The sequence below is a fragment of the Procambarus clarkii genome, chromosome 51, assembly GCF_040958095.1.
Source record: "Procambarus clarkii isolate CNS0578487 chromosome 51, FALCON_Pclarkii_2.0, whole genome shotgun sequence".
Classification (NCBI taxonomy): domain Eukaryota; kingdom Metazoa; phylum Arthropoda; class Malacostraca; order Decapoda; family Cambaridae; genus Procambarus; species Procambarus clarkii.
In genome coordinates, this window is record NC_091200.1 from 3,819,348 (window position 1) to 3,842,327 (window position 22,980).

General features: G+C 38.9%; 1 protein-coding gene across 1 annotated transcript; it reads left to right on the forward strand.

Annotated features, from left to right (window-relative positions):
* The first annotated feature begins 2,896 nt into the window (after window positions 1–2,896).
* LOC123774588 (protein YIPF6) lies at window positions 2,897–22,559 on the forward strand. Its single transcript, XM_045768977.2, has 7 exons — window positions 2,897–3,024; window positions 5,662–5,787; window positions 8,891–8,969; window positions 12,324–12,366; window positions 13,924–14,049; window positions 18,641–18,798; window positions 20,596–22,559. The coding sequence occupies exons 1-7, from the start codon at window positions 2,995–2,997 to the stop codon at window positions 20,712–20,714; spliced, it is 681 nt and encodes a 226-aa protein (XP_045624933.1). The 5' UTR covers window positions 2,897–2,994; the 3' UTR covers window positions 20,715–22,559.
* The last annotated feature ends 421 nt before the right edge of the window (window positions 22,560–22,980 follow it).

Genomic DNA, 22,980 nt, shown 5'->3' on the forward strand with positions numbered 1-22,980 from the left:
ACCTTCCCAACCATGTTAAAGACTGTACCTCTCTCAACCAGTTTAAGTTAAAAACGAAGCTATACCTAATAAATTCCCTGTAACTCGCCTTACCCCTCTGTTGTCAACCCATGTATGTTTTTTGTTTTTTTTGTTTTTCAAATCAACGCTGTTTGAATGTAATTTTCTGTAATAATTTGTAATTGTATTTGTGCTGCTTTTTCAACAATGTTCCCCCCTCTTTTACCTCTATTTTTATTTGTACTCAACACATCTTATTCATTTTACCCATTAGTTTTAAGCTTTAGTCATTAATGTTTTTCCTGCCCGAAACGCTTTGCGTAATAGTGGCTTTAGGCATTGTATGTACTAGCTCTATCTATAAAGCCAACAAACTTTGTAAAATCTCTTTATGTATGTACCTTACCTAAATAAAATTATTATTATTATTATTATTATTATTATATTTGTTTCTGGTGTGGTGCTCATGGGTTCTGTTACAACCTTCTAGGAAGCTTTTAAGGTCAGGATTGACATTACAGTTCAGCGTTTTATATATATATATATATATATATATATATATATATATATATATATATATATATATATATATATATATATATATATATATATATATATATATATATATATATATATATATATATATATATATATATATATATATATATATATATATGTCGTACCTAGTAGCCAGAACTCACTTCTCAGCCTACTATTCAAGGCCCGATTTGCCTAATAAGCCAAGTTTTCCTGAATTAATATATTTTCTCTATTTATTTTCTTATGAAATGATAAAGCTACCCATTTCATTATGTATGAGGTCAATTGTCTTTTATTGGAGATAAAATTAAAGTAGATATATGACCGAACCTAACCAACCCTACCTAACCTAACCTAACCTAACCTAACCTATCTTTATAGGTTAGGTTAGGTTAGGTAGCCGAAAAAGTTAGGTTAGGTTAGGTTAGGTAGGTTAGGTAGTCGAAAAACAATTAATTCATGAAAACTTGGCTTATTAGGCAAATCGGGCCTTGCATAGTAGGCTGAGAAGTGAGTTCTGACTACTAGGTACGACATATATACACATATATATATATATATATATATATATATATATATATATATATATATATATATATATATATATATATATATATATATATATATATGCAAACAAGCCTGAATGGTCCCCAGGACTATATACAACTGAAAACTCACACCCCAGAAGTGACTCGAACCCATACTCCCACAACTGGTATGTACAGGGACGCCTTAATCCGCTTGACCATCACGACCGGACATAAGGAAGTGATAGCCGAGGCTATTTGAACCACTTCCCCGCCGGCACTCGGATGGTAATCTTGGGCATAGCATTTTATCAAATCACCTCATTCTTTGGGGCACACGTGAGGAACACAAATGCAAACAAGCCTGAATGGTCCCCAGGACTATATACAACTGAAAACTCACACCCCAGAAGTGACTCGAACCCATACTCCCACAACTGGTATGTACAGGGACGCCTTAATCCGCTTGACCATCACGACCGGACATAAGGAAGTGATAGCCGAGGCTATTTGAACCACTTCCCCGCCGGCACTCGGATGGTAATCTTGGGCATAGCATTTTATCAAATCACCTCATTCTTTGGGGCACACGTGAGGAACACAAATGCAAATGGGGTGTGAGTTTTCAGTTGTATATAGTCCTGGGGACCATTCAGGCTTGTTTGCATTTGTGTTCCTCACGTGTGCCCCAAAGAATGAGGTGATTTGATAAAATGCTATGCCCAAGATTACCATCCGAGTGCCGGCGGGGAAGTGGTTCAAATAGCCTCGGCTATCACTTCCTTATGTCCGGTCGTGATGGTCAAGCGGATTAAGGCGTCCCTGTACATACCAGTTGTGGGAGTATGGGTTCGAGTCACTTCTGGGGTGTGAGTTTTCAGTTGTATATAGTCCTGGGGACCATTCAGGCTTGTTTGCATTTGTGTTCCTCACGTGTGCCCCAAAGAATGAGGTGATTTGATAAAATGCTATGCCCAAGATTACCATCCGAGTGCCGGCGGGGAAGTGGTTCAAATAGCCTCGGCTATCACTTCCTTATGTCCGGTCGTGATGGTCAAGCGGATTAAGGCGTCCCTGTACATACCAGTTGTGGGAGTATGGGTTCGAGTCACTTCTGGGGTGTGAGTTTTCAGTTATATATATATATATATATATTTATTTATATTTATAATAGCAGCTTTGTGCTGAGTAATTAGAGGACGTAAATGATTTTGGGTAGTAGAACCCCAAGCACATTTTTTTATCAGCAATCTTAGGTATACTCAGCAATGTGCTGCTACCCTATTCTATACGAAAGATTACATAGTATAGATAAAAAAATTAGCTTCATAAGTTCATCTGATATTCCCATCTCACAGGATGGTTAATTATACATAGAAACATGAAAATACAAGGCTGATTGAGGTCGATCTCGAACCCATTGTTGATGTGACGACTTATATTGAATTTTGTAACTAGCTCATCAAGATTGTAACTTGCTTAGCTAAATGAATTGTGGGGTTCAGTCCCTGAGCCCATTATGTGCCTCTGTAACCCTTTCCACGTAACGCCCACAAGATGGGTATGGGGTGCATAATAAATGAACTAAACTAACTAACTGATTGATCTATTAGCTTAAGAATATCTTGCTATATTCGTGAGTGCATGAAGTAATTACAGAGCTCAAAGTATACCATTTGGTCTGAAATCACGAACAATTCGGATTTTGTTTGTTTTTCCGCCTGACTAATTTTCTAATACAGAATTTCCTTGCTAAATATAATTTATGTTGTATTTAGCCCTTTTTACTCAATTTTATTATTTTTGTTGTCATAGAAATGAATGCATTATAAATTGACTGAGGAGAATTACGATCCTCATTACAAATACTGAAGAGTTAAGATAAAAGAACCAGGCGTCAAGTTGTTGATGTAAACACCTGACAGCCATGGCTGACGTAGATAACACCAAGCTGGAGGTAGACACCCTATAATACAGTAATTTGTTGGGTGGTTGGGAAGTGATAGGTGAAGCTGAGTTGGTAATGAATCCTGCAGACTAAAGGCAGTCAATGGGGCTCTTAACTTACCAGTAATTTAATTGACTTGCATTGTTTTTGAAGTGTTGTTGGCGCCACGTACTCATCTTGTCAGGACAAAAGTGCAAAAAATAGTATCTTTCAAAATAAGAAAGTCATGGGAAGTACTGTTTACTTGACACAATATTAAAACGGCGTTCATTAATCGACAAACTATGCTAGAGGTTCCGTTAGTACAGATTTCAAGATTTCCGGGTTCGATTCCCGGGCGGACAGAAATGATTGGGAACGTTAGCTGTCATCTGATGCTCCTGTTCACCTAGCAGTAAATAGATGCCCAGGAGTTTGTCAGCTTGTGGGGCTGCAACCTGGTGGGATCAGTAATTCGACCCTAGGGGGGGGGGGGACTTCCATATTAGCCTAACATAATTCATTGTATCATGGACAGGAAGCCAGAGTGTATTCATACACTTGAGATTGGTCCTGGATAGACCGAAACGTTGTCGTCCCTTCACTTTCTAGTGTGTGGTTTGGTAAACATATTTCAGCCACGTTATTGTGACTCCTCGTCTACATATTCATACACGTTTTGGCTTTCATCGAGGCCCCCCTCCCCCAAATTACTGACCTCTCCCAGAATGCAACCCCACATTATATAATATATATATATATATATATATATATATATATATATATATATATATAATATATATATATATGTCGTACCTAGTAGCCAGAACTCACTTCTCAGCCTACTATTCAAGGCCCGATTTGCCTAATAAGCCAAGTTTTCCTGAATTAATATATTTTCTCTAATTTTTTTCTTATGAAATAATAAAGGTACCCATTTCATTATGTATGAGGTTAATTTTTTTTTATTGGAGTTAAAATTAACGTAGATATATGACCGAACCTAACCATCCCTACCTAACCTAACCTAACTTATCTTTATAGGTTAGGTTAGGTAGCCGAAAAAGTTAGGTTAGGTTAGGTAGCCGAAAAAGTTAGGTTAGGTTAGGTAGGTTAGGTAGTCGAAAAACAATTAATTCATGAAAACTTGGCTTGTTAGGCAAATCGGGCCTTGCATAGTAGGCTGAGAAGTGCGTTCTGGCTACTAGGTACGACATATATATATATATATATATATATATATATATAATATATATATATATATATATATATATATATATATATATATATATATATATATATATATATATATATATATATATATATATATATATATATATAAAAATAAATTATAGGGGTACCACCTCTGGTGCAATTGTAGGGACCCGTAGCCTCGGAAAAGGGAATACAGAGCATTCAGAGAAAACCTTGCCATTCAACTCTGAATACATATGATTGTTCAATTCTACCACCCCTCTTTTTTTTTATGTTGTACACTTTATTATTCAAGGTTACACATTTACATATCTGATTGGTTGTAAAAAGTAAACATTAAGATAATATAAAAGAAAGTTTGTTTACTAGAGGCTGTAGAATTCTTCAAATTCCTCTGACGCCGGGCAGGAACCAAGCGAGCATTCCCCCTCTGGATCGCCACACTGAGACACTGGAAGAGAAAACTTGCCGCTCTAGGGTCTTGTAGTTTCAGTGAACCTGGAACCAAGATCCTTAACCACTCAAATGCACAATGCACAATAAATAATTTTATCTGAGCATTTATTGCACATTTGAGTTGTGCTATTTTTTTAATTAGGCTATATTTTAATGTTTTCAAGTTTTCATCACTCTTTGTGATTTGAAATGAAAATGGTGGAGTTTGGAAACATTTTGACATTAACTTTATCTGAACATTTATTAAAACAACAAAAATATGTCCTTAACAATTGCACTATGAGGTATTTGCCAAAAACAGGTGCGCAGTGCAGGGGCTAAGAAAGCCTTCTTGTGCTCTCTTCCCATGGATCAAGGGTCTCAGATCCTATTGGAACAAAGTTGTACTGGTGATCTATTTCCCTGTACAGTACTTGATTGACTTGGCTCTTTCTCTCTCTTTTGCTGCGGCTCCTGCTTAGCCAACAGAGATATTGATGTATGTGACTTCCAGGGGTGGATACGCAAGCATAGTCCCATGCCAACTGTCTGCCATACTTCCAAGGATAATGAGAAAATAAACATACGAGTGGAAATGTACTCAGGAGGGCAAAGATGAAGAGTTGTGTTAATGGTGGTATCAAAGTGTTGCTGTTTTTTTTTTTTTTTTTTACGAAAAGTGAGGTTTAGTCAAGAGACTGAGTTTGAGAGTCGAAGTATGTTGGGAGTTAGTTACATTTCAGATAGGTTAAGATAGATTACGGTAGGGTAAGGTAAAGTACATTTAGTAACATGGGGTTAATGTGTATAAGGTTAGGTTAGGTTGGGGTAGGTTAGTTGAAGGTGGATTGTTATGTTGTCGTATTTCGAAATTTTTATGTCTGGGATGTTATTACATCGGTCTTCTTTGACTGGTAATCCTTCTTTGACTTCTTTAACCGGTAATTTATGTTTAAACAACTACTGGTAATGTTTTTGCATTGAATAGTGCTATAGTGCTAATGATTTTTCCAACAGATTCCAGATTTTGTAGACCCAGGAGGTTATGGAGATGTATCTGGAGAGATGGCCGTTCCTGGAACTGTGGGCAAGACTCAGGCAGAGGAGTATAACACACTTGATGAACCAGTTAGGGAAACTATTGTAAGTTTTCTGTATAGGTGCTCTTATTTTATTTTGTTTTGGAAATCTTGTTTGTATCTCTAGTGTCAGCTCCAGGGATAGTAGCCCTTAACCGGGAGCAAGTTGTTCATGCATAACACGGCTAGCGATTGTAAAATAAAAAGTTTTCCTTTATGACTTGTGTGTCTGTGGTAGCTTACTTGAAACAATAATAGGTTGTTTTTCTGTACTAGAGAGCAAAAAATGTATTCCCATTATTATAGACATGAGGTAAATGTAAAAGGGTTGAGGGGAGTGAAATGTGGAGTCAATAAATTACGATACACATGTATACATATGTATAATGAACATGTTAGTTGACTGCCCGAGAATCATTTAATGAGTAGGGTGTATAAGGGTGAATTAAAGGGATCATATGGTAAAGCAAGACTGCCAGTATCTTGGAAGCTGAAGAGTGATACAATATTATGAAAGAATAGGTAAGGGGAGGGGTAAGAGAACTTGAAGAGTGAAAGGTTTGTGTGGTGAGAGAGCCACTTGGAGAAACTTTTGCACTGGCCACCCAGTGATAGGAAGCTCCCAGGAGGTTGTAAGGTGATGGAACTATAGATGTATGCAGTATTTATGTATATTTTTATGCTGAATTTAACCTACTGTATATATTAAACCTTCCAGTGCCTTGACAATGAATAACAAGTTTGATATCTTGTCTATTCCATTCTTGGTGTTTAATGTTAATTTTAATGGAATTTTCTGAGCCCAACTAACTCATTCACTTCCTAAGGAAAGTGTTTGCTCCCTCATGGACATTGTGCTCCTCATCAAGGACCAATCTGGCTTTCCAACCCCAATGCAACAGAGATCTTTTCAAATGGCATTACATATTCTGTACCACTGATGTGAGTTGTATTCGACTGCATCAGCTGGACCAAAAGTACTGCAAGAGAAGATAAAACAAAAATCCTCTTTACTGTGCTGTTAAAAGAAAAAAACTGAAATTGATAGAGCAATTTGATCATGTGGGCTAGCGTGATAAACATGACATGGGAGCTTGGCATTTAGGTAAGCACTGTTCAGATAAAAAAGTGCAAAAGATTTTTGGTAATGGGGCCAGTCTTGGTGCTAGTACTTTGAATACGAAAACCAAAGGAAGCATAAGCATAAGTTCTTAGATGCAGCTGTAATCAAATGTTTTATCCAGTATTGTCTTAAAGATAATGTGATTGGGAGTGTGCAAGTTTTGATTGCTATTGAGAAGTTTGTTGATATCTATGGAGATTTCCAAGCTCAGTGGTAGCCAAGGCTATCTACATCATCAGCTTACAACTGAGGGTTCCAAGTTTGATTTCTCAATGGGACAGATAATAGGACAGATTCCCAATAGGACAACAGTGCACGTTTGCATTTACCTGATGTCTCTGTTCACCTAGTAGTAAATAGGTGCCCAGGAGTTTGACATCCGTTGTTGCATCCTAAGGAAGGTTAGTAGTTGACCTCGATAAGCTTAAGTACAAGCTTCCTGTCTTGGACAGTACAAAATATATTTAAAAATAGGTATGTCATTAGTTCTAGGAAGATTTCTGAAGTCTGTGTGGATACAGCAAGTATAAGAGCCATTTAAGAGATCCTCTTCTTGAGATCTTGAGGTTATCTTGAGATAATTTCGGGGCTTTTTTTTTTTTTTTTTTTTTTTTTAGTGTCCCCGCAGCCCGGTCCTTGACCAGGACCTCCACCCCCAGGAAGCAGCCCGTGACAGCTGACTAACATCCAGGTACCTATTTTACTGCTAGGTAACAGGGGCATAGGGTGAAAGAAACTCTGCCCATTTTTTCTCGCCGGCGCCTGGGATCGAACCCAGGACCACAGGATCACAAGTCCCGCGTGCTGTCCGCTCGGCCGACCGGCTCCCCCGGCCGACCGGCTTCCTGTAGGAAGTCAGTCAGTAACTACCAGGCATGCAGCCCGAGAACTAAGCATGCAGCCCGAGAACTACTAGGCACGCAGTCTGAAAACAGCCAGGAAAACGTAAAGCATCCCATGACCCAAAAATTCTTCAGCAGCTGGGTCTACCACACCTTAAAAGCAAAGTAAATACAGTACATACATGGGAGCCATAGCCCATTATAACACCCAATGCCCAAAAATATTTAAAGCACTAAGAAAAAGTGGGGCCAAAACCACAATCATAAAGGCAGAAGCGAACAGCCACTGCCATAGGGCACAGGTTTACCACAGACAGTACCAGGGCAGAAGCCAGCAGCAACCCACCAGGATGTGAAGAGGGTAAACCCTGCATCAAAAGGCAGAAACGCAAAGTAACTGCTGGACCGCAGTCAGATATAGAAATTTTCAAGGAACCCAAAAAATATCGAACTGATAACATGAACAGGATGAAAAAAGAAATATTGGAACAAGGGACTCTAGCTACCTTGACTATCGAGAAGAGGTGTGTCAGGTAAATGAAAGTAACTTGTCAGAACAAACAATGATTTCCATCTTAAAACACACTGTGGTGAAGGCATAGACTTCCTGAGTGCACCCTCTACAAAACACAAAGCCTCAACATGCACAAGGAGCAGGGCTAGGGATGATTGCAACACAAGTGCACAGCAAACTACTATACTAACAGTCAGCAGGCCTCAGCAGTAAAAAACTAAATCCTGTGCACTATCCGAAAGACAGGTGGCTCAAGGGTTCAGTTCAGTAGAGAAGTAACCTGAACCTAATAGAGTATAATTATAAATTTAATTCAACAAAATTGAAAATGCTCAACACTATCTACAATTCAGATAAAGCCTGACACTTCCACTCCTATCCCATGCAAACAGGCAACACAGTTTGAATGGGTCATATGTGGAACAAACTACTGTACTGTACCTCTCAACCTTCAAAAAACACCAACATTTTCTTTGTTCAGACACTTAAATAGCTCTTTATATCACAATACACACATCTAACTGTAACAGATTCCCAAGGATCTGTGGGAAATCCAAAAGACATATACAGTATCTCTGTTCATAAGAATAGTTGTCATCATATTTTTATAATTTTGTGAAATGTACTGTAAGCCTGATAAAACTTGTACATATATAAATAGTATGTATATATTAATCTTGATTTTCAGATGCGTGACTTAAGAGCAGTGGGCACAAAATTCTACCATGTTTTATACCCCAAGGAGAAAAAGGCACTCCTGAAGGAATGTATGTACGCTTTTAGTTATTATAGCATACAGTGCTCATGTATTGAATTTTAATTAATGTAACATTTGAGTAAATATAATTTGTTGTAGAGTGAGAGATTTGGTTTTTACTATACATTGTGAATGTGAGTACTGTATGTGTTTTCTTAACTTTATGGCCTTTTGTTTTCAAAGTAGCAAACACCCGAGTAGTGCAAGGAGCATGCAAAGCTCCTTGCACTACTCGGGTGGAGTAGTGCAAGACAAAGACAAAGTGGAGCAGAAGGTGTGAAAAATTGGGATGAAACAAGAGGGCCACAGACCTGCTGATATAGACACAAAGCTCCACCCTGTCATAAAGCCGTACCCAACAAAAGGAAGCCAGCACCCAGTCAGTGAACTAGACCAGACCACAGCCCAGATGGAAAGCCACAGGCCACAAAGAGTGAGAATAAATGGGGAGAAAAACTCCCTGAAAAGAGGGTCCAGAAGTGCCCCTCATGGACACTGGCTTACAACCAACTGCTTGGATGAAACATCTCATCCCAAGACTGAGGCTTAACCACCACCCCAAAAATTGGAAGAGAAAGGTGCCTGAGGCCCCCCAAAATAATCTAGAAGATGCCAGTGACTAGAACCACTGATACATTAGATGTTAGAAAAATACTGTACGTTAATGGCTGGGCTATGGTGGATCCCTGCACAGGAACATTTGAATCCAAAAATTAGCACTCCGCACTTCCCCACTTTCACAGGAATAGAGCCCCAATTCAGACATTGGGCACATCACCCCAACTGACAGGATGGTGAAATGAGGGACCACATGCTAAAATAACAGAATTTTGGGGCTCTAGTAAAGTTCTGGTATCATTGGTAGATTTGGATATTGTTATCCCCATTACTGATTGCAATCTGCTATCCTCTGTTCCTGGTGAATCCTCACTTTTCTGTTCTCTGTAATGGGATAGCAGATGGGAGCCATCTTGGAAGCACTTTTAGAAATCCAGTGTTGAATGTAATGAAATTCCTCTTATTGTGAGTCTAGGGTGGTTCCCTGGATTCTTCCTTCCTTTCAGATGCTTCAGTTCACTTGGTTCGGCTCATGACTGAAGAGGTCTACCCGAGTGATCTAGTTTCCACTGCTCTTTGTGCCTCTGTGAGGGGACTGGATTTTGGCATCTGGTCTCTGGTAGGTTATTAATGATTTACAAGGGCCTGTTGCAACTTGATAGGTGTGGGACTATCCAGAACAGCTAGCAACAGTGAGCCACCATGGACCCACCAGAATAAGGCATTTCATTACATTAAACACTGGGTTTTTACCCTCGGGTGTGTGATAGGGGGTCATTGCTAGACCTGTGTTGGCCTGAATCTTGAATTTCAGGCATTTTGTATCTCCTGGCTGTTGCTGACATAGAAGCAGAGGGTTCTATTTTGCTTTACAAGGCAGACTTAAGACCTTGCTTCTTATGACTTGTACCAAGTCTGAGTTTCACTGCAGATTTTCAAGATTTGGATGGCTGTCTTCTTTCACATAGGAGTCATGATCAGCAGTCCCCCACTGCTGATCAAGACTCTGAAATAATCTAAGATTGAGGCCCTTCATGTGGATTTAACCCTTAAACTGCGCATGATGTGTTGAGTAACTTGCTATAAATTGTGCATCACATCATATGATGTACTGTATTGGAGTACTACGCAAGATTTAAAAGGCCCGCGGATACATGGGGCTCATCTCGCCTTCATCAGGGCTCTTGTAAACAGACGCCATTTTTTTTAAATATCGTGTGCTAAATTCCCGGGTGTGAGGGGCCTCAGTATTGAGTGAGCCACCAAGCCTGATGTACGCAGCATGAGCTCACGGCACTGCTGTTCAGCTTGTGACCACAGCATCGCCTAAAAATACCATAATATATATGTTATATGTTCATGCTATTATTTAGCGATGATAATATTACAGAAGACCCCTGACTGTGATAAAAATGTCCAGGATTCTGATAATAGCAGGATTATTATGATAATTAGCGCTGTAGTGGGAGGAGTAATCTAGGTGGGGAGGGAGGTAGTAGTTGTCTGCTGACTCTGTGTGACCACCTTTTACTGTCTGGACTCACTATACCAGCTTAGTTGTTCGCTATGGTGAACAAAACATGCAGATACTTATATATAATGTCTGTATATAGTGAATAAAAACAAAAACTGTATTGTGGGAGGAGAATTTCGGCGAGTCAGGTGAGGTAAGGGAGGGAGGATGTGGCAGCCATTGGCAGGCTGCCACTTCCACTCAGCATACCAACCTAGTGGTTCGTTATGGTGAAAATGAATGTAGATACTTATATATAACGTCTGTATATAGTGAATACAAGCAAAAACAGTATGGTGGGAGGAGAATGTGGGCGAGTGAGGTGTTGAGGGAGTAAGTGGCAGCGAGTGGCTGGCTGGTGTGTGGCGGTCACTCCTCGTTGCTTTTTGACTCATAATACCAACTTAGTAGTTCATTATGGTGAACAAAACATGCAGATACTTATATATAACCTGTGTATATAATGTAATAACCGACAAAGTATTTGTTCACCGTTTGATGAACATAATAATTGAATCAACGATATGCACAGCATAATTTTGAGTACAGCGATGATTCACACATTTTATTATATAAATATATCACACTACACACTATTGAATAATATTACAGCAAAAAAACTACGAAAAATCGGAGGCATTGAAATAATTAGGTAATTATCTCTTTGTGGCCACTCCTGCCTAACAGCTGGGGAGCTACAGACGTCTGGGACACACGCTGAGTCAGCGCCTGTTTTTTGCCAGACTTCCCCACCCTATAGCGGGCAATATATGCCACCTGCGATTTATTATTATTTTTCCCATGATCAGAGAACACAAATTAATAGGTTTAGAAGAAAAATATTTTTTTTTTTTTATATGCACCTGTGGGTGACAAATGCTAATTATAATTAGCCCTGAGCAACACAAGGGTTAAAGTGCTTTCATCTTTGATTCCACATACTTTCCTCGCTTATTCGAGAGAGCCACCAATCGGTCCTGGCTCCGCAGTAGGCAAGTAAGTCCCAGGAAGTTACTAAAGTCCTGCATGGCACTTGTCATTTCATTACACTTGACACCAATATATTTTTACCCTGCATTGTTTGGTGACATAGTATTCAGATATAGCTCCTGTTTACGTGTTAACAGAAGGATACATTGGCTACTGGCATAGGGGACTGAGGCTACTGTATTTTCATTCATATTTCACTTGTACTTTTAACCTTATCTACAGTATTTTACTTCTGTATATATTTGTAAATATTTTGGTGTTTTTCATATGCAGTATAACATATTTGTTTTCTTTTTCTTTCAGGGGATCTGTGGGGGCCACTTATCTTGTGCACATTTATTGCCATGTAAGTGAAACATATTTCATAATGGAATTCTGAATAATTCACATTATTCAGGTACAATGCATGCACTGTCACTTTTGTTTTGATCTAAAAGATAATCTTGTACTCACCTAGTTGTACTCACCTAGTTGTACTCACCTAGTTGTGCTTGCAGGGGTTGAGTTTTGGCTCTTTGGTCATGGCTGTCAATTGTCAAGCAACTGATGTACAGATTCTTGAGCCTACTGGGCTCTATCAAATTTTCATTTGAAACTATGTATGGAATCTGCCTCCACCACATCACTGCTTAATGGATTCCATTTGTTAACTACTCTAACACTGAAAAAATTCTTTCTAATGTCTCTGTGGCTCATTTGGGTACTAAGTTTTCACCTGTGTCCCCTTGTTCGTGTTCCACCCGTGCTAAAGTGCTTTGTCCACCCTATCCACCCATGCTAAAGTGCTTTGTGCACCCTGTCAATTCTCCTGAGAATTTTGTAGGTAGTTATCATGTCTCCCCTTATTCTTCTGTTTTTCCAGGGAGGTGAGGGTCAGCTCCCTTAGCCTTTCCTCGTAGCTCATACCTCTCAGTTTCGGGACTAGTCTGGTGGCATACCTCTGAATCTTCTCTAACCTTGTCTTGTATTTAACTAGGTATGAACTCCAGGCTGGAGCTACATATTGCAGGATTGGTCTGACATAGTGGTATACAAGGTCCTGAACGATTTCTTACACAAGTTTCTAAAGGCAGTTCTTATGTTGGCCAATCTAGCATATGCTGCTGATGATATCCTTTTGATGTGGGCTTCTGGGGACAGGTTCGGTGTGATATCAACCCCCCAGATCTCTCTCTCTATTTGACTTGCAGGATTTTTCCTCACAGATGGTACCTTGTGTTCAGCCCTCTGCTCACTTCGCCTAATTTCATTACTTTACACTTTCCTGAGTTGAACTTTAGTAGCCATCTTCTAGACCATTCCTCCAGTTTGTCCATGTCGTCCTATAGTCTTTGTCTATCTTCATCTGTCTTGATTCTTCTCATAATTTTTGCATCATCAGCAAACATGATGAATGGCAGTCTCCGTGGCGTAGTGGTAAGACGCTCGCCTGGCGTTCTGCGAGCGCTTTGTCCTGGGTTCATATCCTGGCCAGGGAGGATTTACTGGGAGCAAATCCTTAACTGTAGCCTCTGTTTAACTCAACAGTAAAATGGGTACTTGGTTGCAAAAACGATTCTTTGCAGGGGTCGTATTCCAGGGAACATAGGATTAAGGACTTGCCCAAAACGTTAGGCGTACTAGTGGCTGTACAAGAATGTAAGAACTCTTAAATATATAAATAAAAAAAATTGAAAGGAATGACTATACCCTTTGAAAGATCATTAGAAACATTAGGATGGGTTCAAGCCCTGTGGACTTTGCTGGTGACATATTCCTTAGAAAATTCAGAAAGAAGCCACTCATGTTTTGTGTGGAATAACAGTAGTAACATCAAATTACTAGAGAGTACAGTAATGGTGCCCATTGCATCTAGAAGCGTATTTTTCCAGGTGCCTTCTATTTATTTGTTTTTATCTTCCAGGATGGTTCAGGGATCTGAAGATTCAAATAAACATGACGGTGGACCGGAGTTTGCACAGGTGTTTGTCATTGTTTGGGCGGGAGCTGCGGTTGTGACCATGAATACTAAATTACTCGGTGGTACCATGTAAGTCATGTTCTCATTAATGTTCCAATATGGAGATACAGTGTAATGTACTCTGAAAGATACGAAAATAAAAGTGCTTTTTGTCTGTATCAGTTGTAGTCTATGATTTGTTTTCTTTGTCAGTTAGACTGTACAGATGACCTTCCTTTGTCTATAGGAAATGCTTATTTTATGGTTATAAGGTGAACCTTTTTATGTGCACTAACAAATGGCAGTCTTTGGTTTCCCGTTGTCAGGGACAGGAAGCCTGATTGGCTTATCGAGGTCCCCCCCTAGTCTAAAGACTGATCTTCCCCAGGATGCAACCCACAACAGTTAACTAACTCCCAGGTACCTATTTACTGCTAGGTGAACAGAGACATTGAGTATAAGGAAACTTGCCCAAATGTCTTGTTCTAACCAGGAATCAAACCTGGGATCATTCGGTCATTAGCCAACTGCACTGACCACTGCACTACAAATTAAATATAAATTCACTGAGACTTATTTATAATTTTTAATAATAATAATACAATATGTAGGATAATAATGAGTAACAAAACTGAGGAAAAGTATACAGTGACACCTCAGCTTATCTACGAACTTTTCTGGGGGAAGTCCCTACGGCTCCCCGGAGCTATCCATGGCTGATATAGATACCCTAACTATTTTGCATCAGTCGATATGGGTGGAGTTCTAGGCCTACCGGGGACCACGAGCCAGAACCTGCCCCCCCCACCCCTCACCGAGGCATGAACAGCAATGGCCCATAGAAATGCACATGTGATTTAGAGCATTCTATATCTGCCATCAACTGGGATAGGCACCCAGAAAGGTAAGCGCCACAAAACAAATTCCTATTCTGGTTAACAACGAAAATCCTTGAGGAACTCGAGGCCCCTTCCGTTTGGGATTGTTTTTATAAAGCTCTTTTCCTTTTGGCATTGGCCTCTGGGGATCGGGTCAAGGAGTTTCATGCTCTCCTCCGGCGCAGGGGTTTCTGCTCCTTTGGTCCTGGTGGTCGTTTTGTTCGGTTGCAGCTGTCTCCTTCTTTTCTGGCGAAGAATGAAACGGCTGCATTTCGGAGGGGACCTTGAGTTGTTGATGCTTGGTTGGTCAGGCTGGGGGGTGCATTATGTTTTGTGTCCGGTTGCGGCTCTCCGCCGTTATTTGCGCGCCACAGCTTCGGTGGCCGGGGATGCACTTTGGGTTGACCCGGTTTCCATTCTTCCCTGTTCCTAGGCTCGGGTCTCTCAGGTTGTCCGCAGGGTTATTAAGTTTAGCGAGCCTGCAGTTTATCCCCATGCCCACGACGTCCGTAAGTTTGCTGCTTTGGCTGCCATCTTTGGCAACATGTCTTGGGTTGACTTTCGGGCACGGGGTTTTTGGAGGTCGAACAGTGTCCTGGCTGCTCGCTACCTGGTGAATATTCCAGGGCCAGGTAGGGCCTGCATTGCCTTGGGTCGGCGGTTGCAGTCAGTTATCTCGACTTCGTGTTGAGGAGCGAGGACGAACCACCTCCCGGGTAAGTCCCTGTTTTTTCCTTATCTTTGGGTAGTTAGAATGGGGAAACTTTTTGACTCAAGGGAAGGCCGTGGCTGTCGCGAGCGAGGTCACGAGATTAGTGAGCCTCCAGCGTGGGTGGAGGCACATTCCACCCCACGTGGCATCCCAACCCCACACGGCGGAGTTGGGATGCCACGTGGGATATACAGAGAATAGGAAGACATTGGCGTGCATTTTAATAAAAGTCCCATAGTATTTGGACAATAAATGGAATTTTTTCAAATTTTTAAATTATTGTCACCATTTGCATCATGCTGCACTCTACATATGTTGGCTTTCTGACGAATATTATGGCATCAGGAAGCGATAGTGTTAATGGAGCGCCACCCGGTTCCTTATTGTCCGAACTGCATTGTCCCTCTTGTGGTTATGTATATCCTTGTTGAATGTCCTGACTTCCAGGACATGCGTGTGTCTTGCTTCCCGACTGTCCCTCGATAGAATCCTTGGTGAATCGGATGCCTTGCTGCCGTTCACCATATGCACCTTTGTTCTCATATTGGCATAATTGGTGATATTTAGCATCTTTCAAAAATCCTGCACCCTTTGATGGTGCTACATAGCCTCCCCAGTTTGGCGCCTTCTTTTGATAATTACTTCACTTCAGGCATTCCTGTGTAAAGGAGCCCTAACCGATGTGTGGGAAAAAAGGGTAACATTGTTCCAATCTACAAAATTGGCAGCAAGGAAGACCTCCTCAGTTATAGACCTGTAACACAGTATGGTTTTTGAAATAGAAGATCCTGTGTAACAAATTTACTCAGTTTCTGTGATAGAGCCACAGAGATTTTACAGGAAAGAGATGGTTGAGTTGACTGCATCTATCTGGACTTAAGAAAAGGTTTTCGACAATTTTCCACATAAGAGGTTGTTCTGGAAACTAGAACATATTGGAGGATTGGCTTTTAACTTGGATGAAAAATTTACTGACAGAAAAATGAGGGCAGTAATCAGAGGCAATGTATCGGACTGGAGAAATGTCATGAGTGGAGTACCACAGGGTTCAGTTCTTGCACCAGTAATGTTGTTTGTCTACATAAATGATCTACCAGATGGAATACAGAATTATATGGACATGTTTGCAAATGATGCTAAGATACTGGGGAGATATAGATGAGCGTCATTCCCGTGAAATTGATCTAGATAAAATAAGTGCTTTGAATGCCATGTGGCAAATGGAATTCAATGTGAATAAATACCATATTATGGAATGTGAAATTGCAGAAAATAGACCACACACAACTTACAAATTATGTGGAAAGGAGTTAAAGAACTCTATCAGAGAACGAGATCTAGGGGTGGTTCTGGATAGTAAACTGTCACCAGAGGAACACACAAAAACATTGTGTGAGGAGCACATGGATCTCTTTCCAGCCTCAAAATTGCTTTTAAATATATGGATGGTGAAATAATGAAGAAACTGTTCATGACTTTTGTCAGACCAAAATTGGAATATGCAGCAGTTGTATGGTGCCCATATCTCAAGAAGCACATAGATAAACTAGAAAAGGTGCAAAGGCATGCTACAAAATGACTTCCAGCACTGAAAAACAAGTTACGAGGAGAAGCTAGAAGTGTTAAATGTGCTAAAGCTGGAAGATAGAAGAAAAAGAGGTGATATGATCACCACTTACAAAATAATAACAGGAATCGACCAAATTGACAGGAATTCCTGAAGCCAGCAACTTTAAGAACAAGAGGAAACAAATTCAAGCTAAGGAAACAAAGGTGCCAAAAAAATATTTGAAAGTTTTGTTTTGCAAACAGAGTGGTAGACAATTGGAACAAGTTAAGTGAGAAAGTGGTGGAGGCCAAAACCATCAGTAGATTCAGAGCGTTACATAACAGTACAGTACTAGGAAGATAGGACACCATGAGCATAGCTCTCATCCTGTAACTACACTTAGATAATTACACACAACTAGTTTTTGTGTGCTACTATCTTATCTTGAGATGATTTCGGGGCTTTTTAGTGTCCCCGCGGCCCGGTCCTCGACCAGGCCTCCACCCCCAGGAAGCAGCCCGTGACAACTGACTAACACCCAGGTACCTATTTTTACTGCTAGGTAACAGGGGCATAGGATGAAAGAAACTGCCCATTGTTTCTCGCCGGCACCTGGGATCGAACCCAGGACCACAGGATCACAAGTCCAGTGTGCTGTTCGCTCGGCCGACCGGCTCCCTGGGGTGCCTGGTCGGTACACAACAAATTTTGTAAATTTCGAGAAGCTCAGGAATCTGTACACCAGTACTGTATATTGGCACTTGGGAGGCTGGACCAAAGAGCCGCAGCTCAACGCCCGCAAGCACAACTAGGTGAGTACACACACACACACCCCTATCTTGCGCTATATTTATAAGTACTGTACAGTAAAATAATATGCTTCTTATTTTGTTTATTAGTTTAGTAAATGATTAGTCAATGAGAGGCTGGTTGATTTCTATGTGCCCTGAAAATGTAGGTTGCTTTGACTGCCTTGCTCTGCCCTTTACCTCTGTCTTGAATGCATATGACTAATGAGCAGAAATAAACCATACATGGCTTTAACATAGTAAAAATTATAGGATAGTGTTTACCTGTCAATGTTTACAGAAAGTGAAATCTGTCTCTTGGACCCAGATTCCTAGCTATTAGTTGTCTACACCATGGATGTATGAAATATTAATAATACAGCGATGACAAAATAATTAACAAATATATAGTACCTTAACTTGGCCTTGTAAAAATAATGTGGTAGTGCCTGTAAGATTGCATTACTACAGAAAATTGATCATATAAAAGTATAACTTGACTCAGCAATCAAAAGTACAGTACAGATATAGTGTATTAAAAGATTATAATTTACTTTACAAAACAAAATTCTTGCCATATGTATGATGAGAAAATTTATTTGTACGTCAGTAATAATTCTGAAGCTCTGAAGCCATGTCATTTATGCAGAGTAAAAAAAAACTGCCTGCCTTAAATTTTGTAATATATGTACATTGTACATACATATATGTTATATATTTATATTTAGTAATTTTTCATGTTAATATTTTACAGATCGTTTTTCCAGTCGGTATGTGTCCTGGGTTATTGCCTGATGCCCTCTTGTCTCTCCCTCATCTTATGCCGTCTCATACTCATTGCCACGCAAAATAAGGTCCTTTTCGCCCTCAGATTCATTGTCACTTGCATTGGATTTGTGTGGGCGACTTTTGGTAAGTCATCCATTTTTATGTGTACTGTAGTAGATAGAGGCATTACTATGGGAAAGGAAGGGATGGCAAGCTTTTTCACTTCAAAGTTTTTCTTGCAAATACAGTTAGGTAATTATACAATTGCAAACATTTTAAGTTTTACGTTAATTTCATCATTTACTCCCATTTTCTATTTTTGTTTGCATAATATGACACTACATTTCCAGTAAATAAGGTTAATTTTTTTAATTAAGAACAAAATTGCCAGACACATCTTTCACTTATTGTGATAGTGACTCATAAACAATTCTTTTTAACCCAAGTGGGAACTTTGCCTGCAGCATTAATCCTTAAGTTGCGCAACACATCATATGATGGGTAGAGTGACTTGCTATAAAATGCGCATCCCATCATATGATGTATTGGAGTACTACACAAGATTTAAACGGCCCGCGGATACACGGGGTTCATCTCACTTTCATCAGGGCTCTTGTAAACAGACACCATTTTTTTTTTTTAATCGTGGGCCAAATTCCCGGGTGTGAGGGCCTCAGTATTGAGTGAGCCATCAAGCCTGATGCACACAGCATGAGCTCACAGCCCTGCCGTTCAGTTTGATCACAGCATCGCCTAAAAATGCCATTATATATGTTCATGCTATTATTTAGCGATGATATTATTACAGAAGACCCCTGACTGTGATAAAAATGACCAGGATTCTGATAATAGCAGGATTATTATGATAATTAGCGCTGTAGTGGGAGGAGTAATCTAGGTGGGGAGGGAGGTAGTGTTGTCTGCTGACTCTGTGTGACCACCTTTTACTGTCTGGACTCACTATACCAGCTTAGTTATTCGCTATGGTAAACAAAACATGCAGATACTTATATATAACATTTGTATATAAAAGCAAAAACAGTATGGTGGGAGGAGAATGGTGGCGAGTCAGGTGAGGTGAGGGAGGGAGGGAGTGGCAGCCAGTGACGGGCTGCCACTGCCACTCAGCATGCCAACTTAGTGGTTCGTTATGGTGAACACAAATGTAGATACTTATATATAACGTCTGTATATAGTGAATAAAAGCAAAAACAGTATGATGGGAGGAGAATGTGGGCGAGTGAGGTGTTGAGGGAGTGAGTGGCAGCAAGTGGCTGGCTGGTGTGTGGCGGTCACTCCTCATTGCTTTTTGACTCATAATATAGTACCAACTTAGTGGTTCGTTATGGTGAACAAAACATGCAGATACTTATATATAACATGTGTATATAGTGTAATAACCGACAAAGTATTTGTTCACTGTTTGATGAACATAATAATTGAATCAACAATATGCACACCATAATTTTGAGTACAGCGATGATTCACTCATTTTATTATATAAATATATCACATTACACGCTATTGAATAATATTACAGCAAAAAACTATGAAAAATCAATCAGACATTGAAATAATTAGGTAATTATCTCTTTGTGGCCACTCCTGCCTGACAGCTGGGAGCAACAGACTGTCTGGGATGCACGCTGAGTTAGCACCTGTTTTTTGCCAGACTTCCCTGCCCTATAGCAGGCAATATATGCCACTTACGATTTTTTTATTATTTTCTCCAGTGATCAGAGAACACAAATTAACAGGTTTAGAAGAATTTTTTTTTTTTGTATGAGCCTGTGGGTGACAAATGCTAATTAGTCCTGAGCAACACAAGGGTTAACAAAGTTTATTTAAAAAATGTAATTGTAAGTTTAACCTCATACAACAATTTTATTGTGCCTTTTATGGTATTAACAAATATAATTTTCAAAATTTTTCTCTTTTCAGCTGCCATGATATTCCTTGGAGACAGTCAACCAAGCACTAGGAAAGCTTTGGCAGTATATCCAATATTTCTCTTCTACTTTGTTATATCTTGGCTCATTATCTCACATTCTAATGTATGATGTTTCCTTGTTTACACGGTACCTAGATGTCAAACCATGTTATGATTTTTTCTTTATTTTTTGTTATATATATATATATATATATATATAAATACTGTTAGCACATGAACAGTATAAAAAAAAGCAACGAGTGTGATTCTAGGCTAATAAATCACAAACATTTTGAGAGCATCTAAAACATGCTGTGTATATCAGCTTATGTTCTCAAGGTGTAAGTGATATTGACGGTTTACATATTGTTTATTACAGATGGCCTTGTACATATGTGCATGTAAAAACATTAATTGCAGTCTGAATTGAGAAGACAGTGTAAGGGATTATAAATATTATTTAAACTATATTAGGCTTAATAGTGATGCTGAGTTTTTTTTTAAGCATACTCTGTATAAGTTGTGTATTTTCATTAGACTTATTTTGAAGTAAAGTATATAGTACATAATCTTTCTAAAATAAAGTATATATACTGTATATACAGTACAGTATATATGTTTTTTATGCTTCTATCTTCTTTATATACCATATGGTGCTGTTTATCCATTCATTGTAATATGAATTTAAAAAATATTTTATACTACATTGGCAAGAACTATCAAGAAAATTGTCTATATCCTATATACAGTATATAATTTTCCACCAACTAGCAGGGTGGCATATGTAATCTGTGCTATTACTATCCTTCTCGGCTGCATAGATTCACCCCTCTTGCATACACAGCCACCCCCTAGATTTTCCATGGATGCATCCCTGGAAAACCTAGAGTACATTTTTATACGGTAAATAGCAATTAACTAATAATACAGTTTTAAAACTATTTGTACACAGGTTCCAAAAACCATACAAAAATCTTTAAAAATGGTGGTAGATGAATGGAATCAATTAAAAGAAGGTAATGTATACCAGAAGCTTCAAATCTTCACTGACAAAGATTGTAGAGGAGATAGGACACCACTAGTGTATCCCTCATCCTGTAACATTATTTGGGTTAATACACACTGACCTATGTCCGTCAGACAAGTTGGAACCTATTCCGATAAGTTGCCATCCCTTTAAAAAATGGCACTACAGTATTATATAGCTTATCTACACAAAATGGAATAAACTCAAGCATCATAGCTGTTTGTGTTTTCAAAATGTTAAACTGCTAGCATAACCTGAAATTAATCAAGCTTCAGAATGTAGAGAGTATTCATAGTATGAGCAGGATTAAGCAAATTATATATAAATTGAGGAAGTCACCTGCTTGAGGTACCCACTGTCTATTTAATTCATGTTTATAGATTAGTTAAAATTTCAAAGTATACAAAGGAGACCAGTTAAAATATAAGCATATTGTCATGTGTGGTTGCAGTGGTTACGAATCCAAAGGGAACAATCATAGAAATACTACAGTACTTTGAACAGTGTGTTTAATTGATATACAAACATTACATGATTTATAATATTTTTGCTCATATAAACAATCTGAATATCTTGGGTTTAGTGCTTCTCTTAATAATTACCATGTGCATATGTAGTTCAAAAGAGCAAAACTTTTTATGGGCTGGATATCTTAATGTGTTCGGGTTCTTGATGTTGCATGATTTTTTTTATATTTACAGTATATTTATACACAATATTTGCCACTATTATATTGAAGTATTTTTGCACGCATTTTTGGAATGCATTTATATTTCATGTGTTGCATCAAGGGCATCGCCAGAATGAGCAAGCATGTTGGAATGACAACTGCAAACTAAGTTTGTATTAATAAATGTTGTATGAAATATCAAAAGAATTTTTGCTTCTATTATGAAGCTACTAGTATATCCTTGTCATGAATCACAATAAACAAATACTGTATTTTCTTTTGGTTGCATATTTTGGAAAGTCCCATGATACTTTGCACCAGTATACCACTGCTTGTTACTTTTTATATATATGCTGTACAATGTATTGTATATCCTTAATGCTTATTCTGCTTTGAAGATCGAGTTTTTCTTTAGTGCAAAGGTTTCAAAGGTTTTCTGACAAATTCTTTACTTTGTGTGTATTAGTTCTGTACTTGACTAAGGTAATTTACATATGTCACTTAAGAATTTTACAACTCATTCTATAATTTATTTACGTACTTATTTACTTTAGAATTTATTTACTCAGTACAGTAATTATGTTAATCTGATCTTATATAACCAGTGAGTATAATGCTTACATAGTTTGTATACCAGGAACTTCTAAAGTCAAGTTGGTAATAACATTATACATTTTTTATGCAATTTAACAAAAGTCA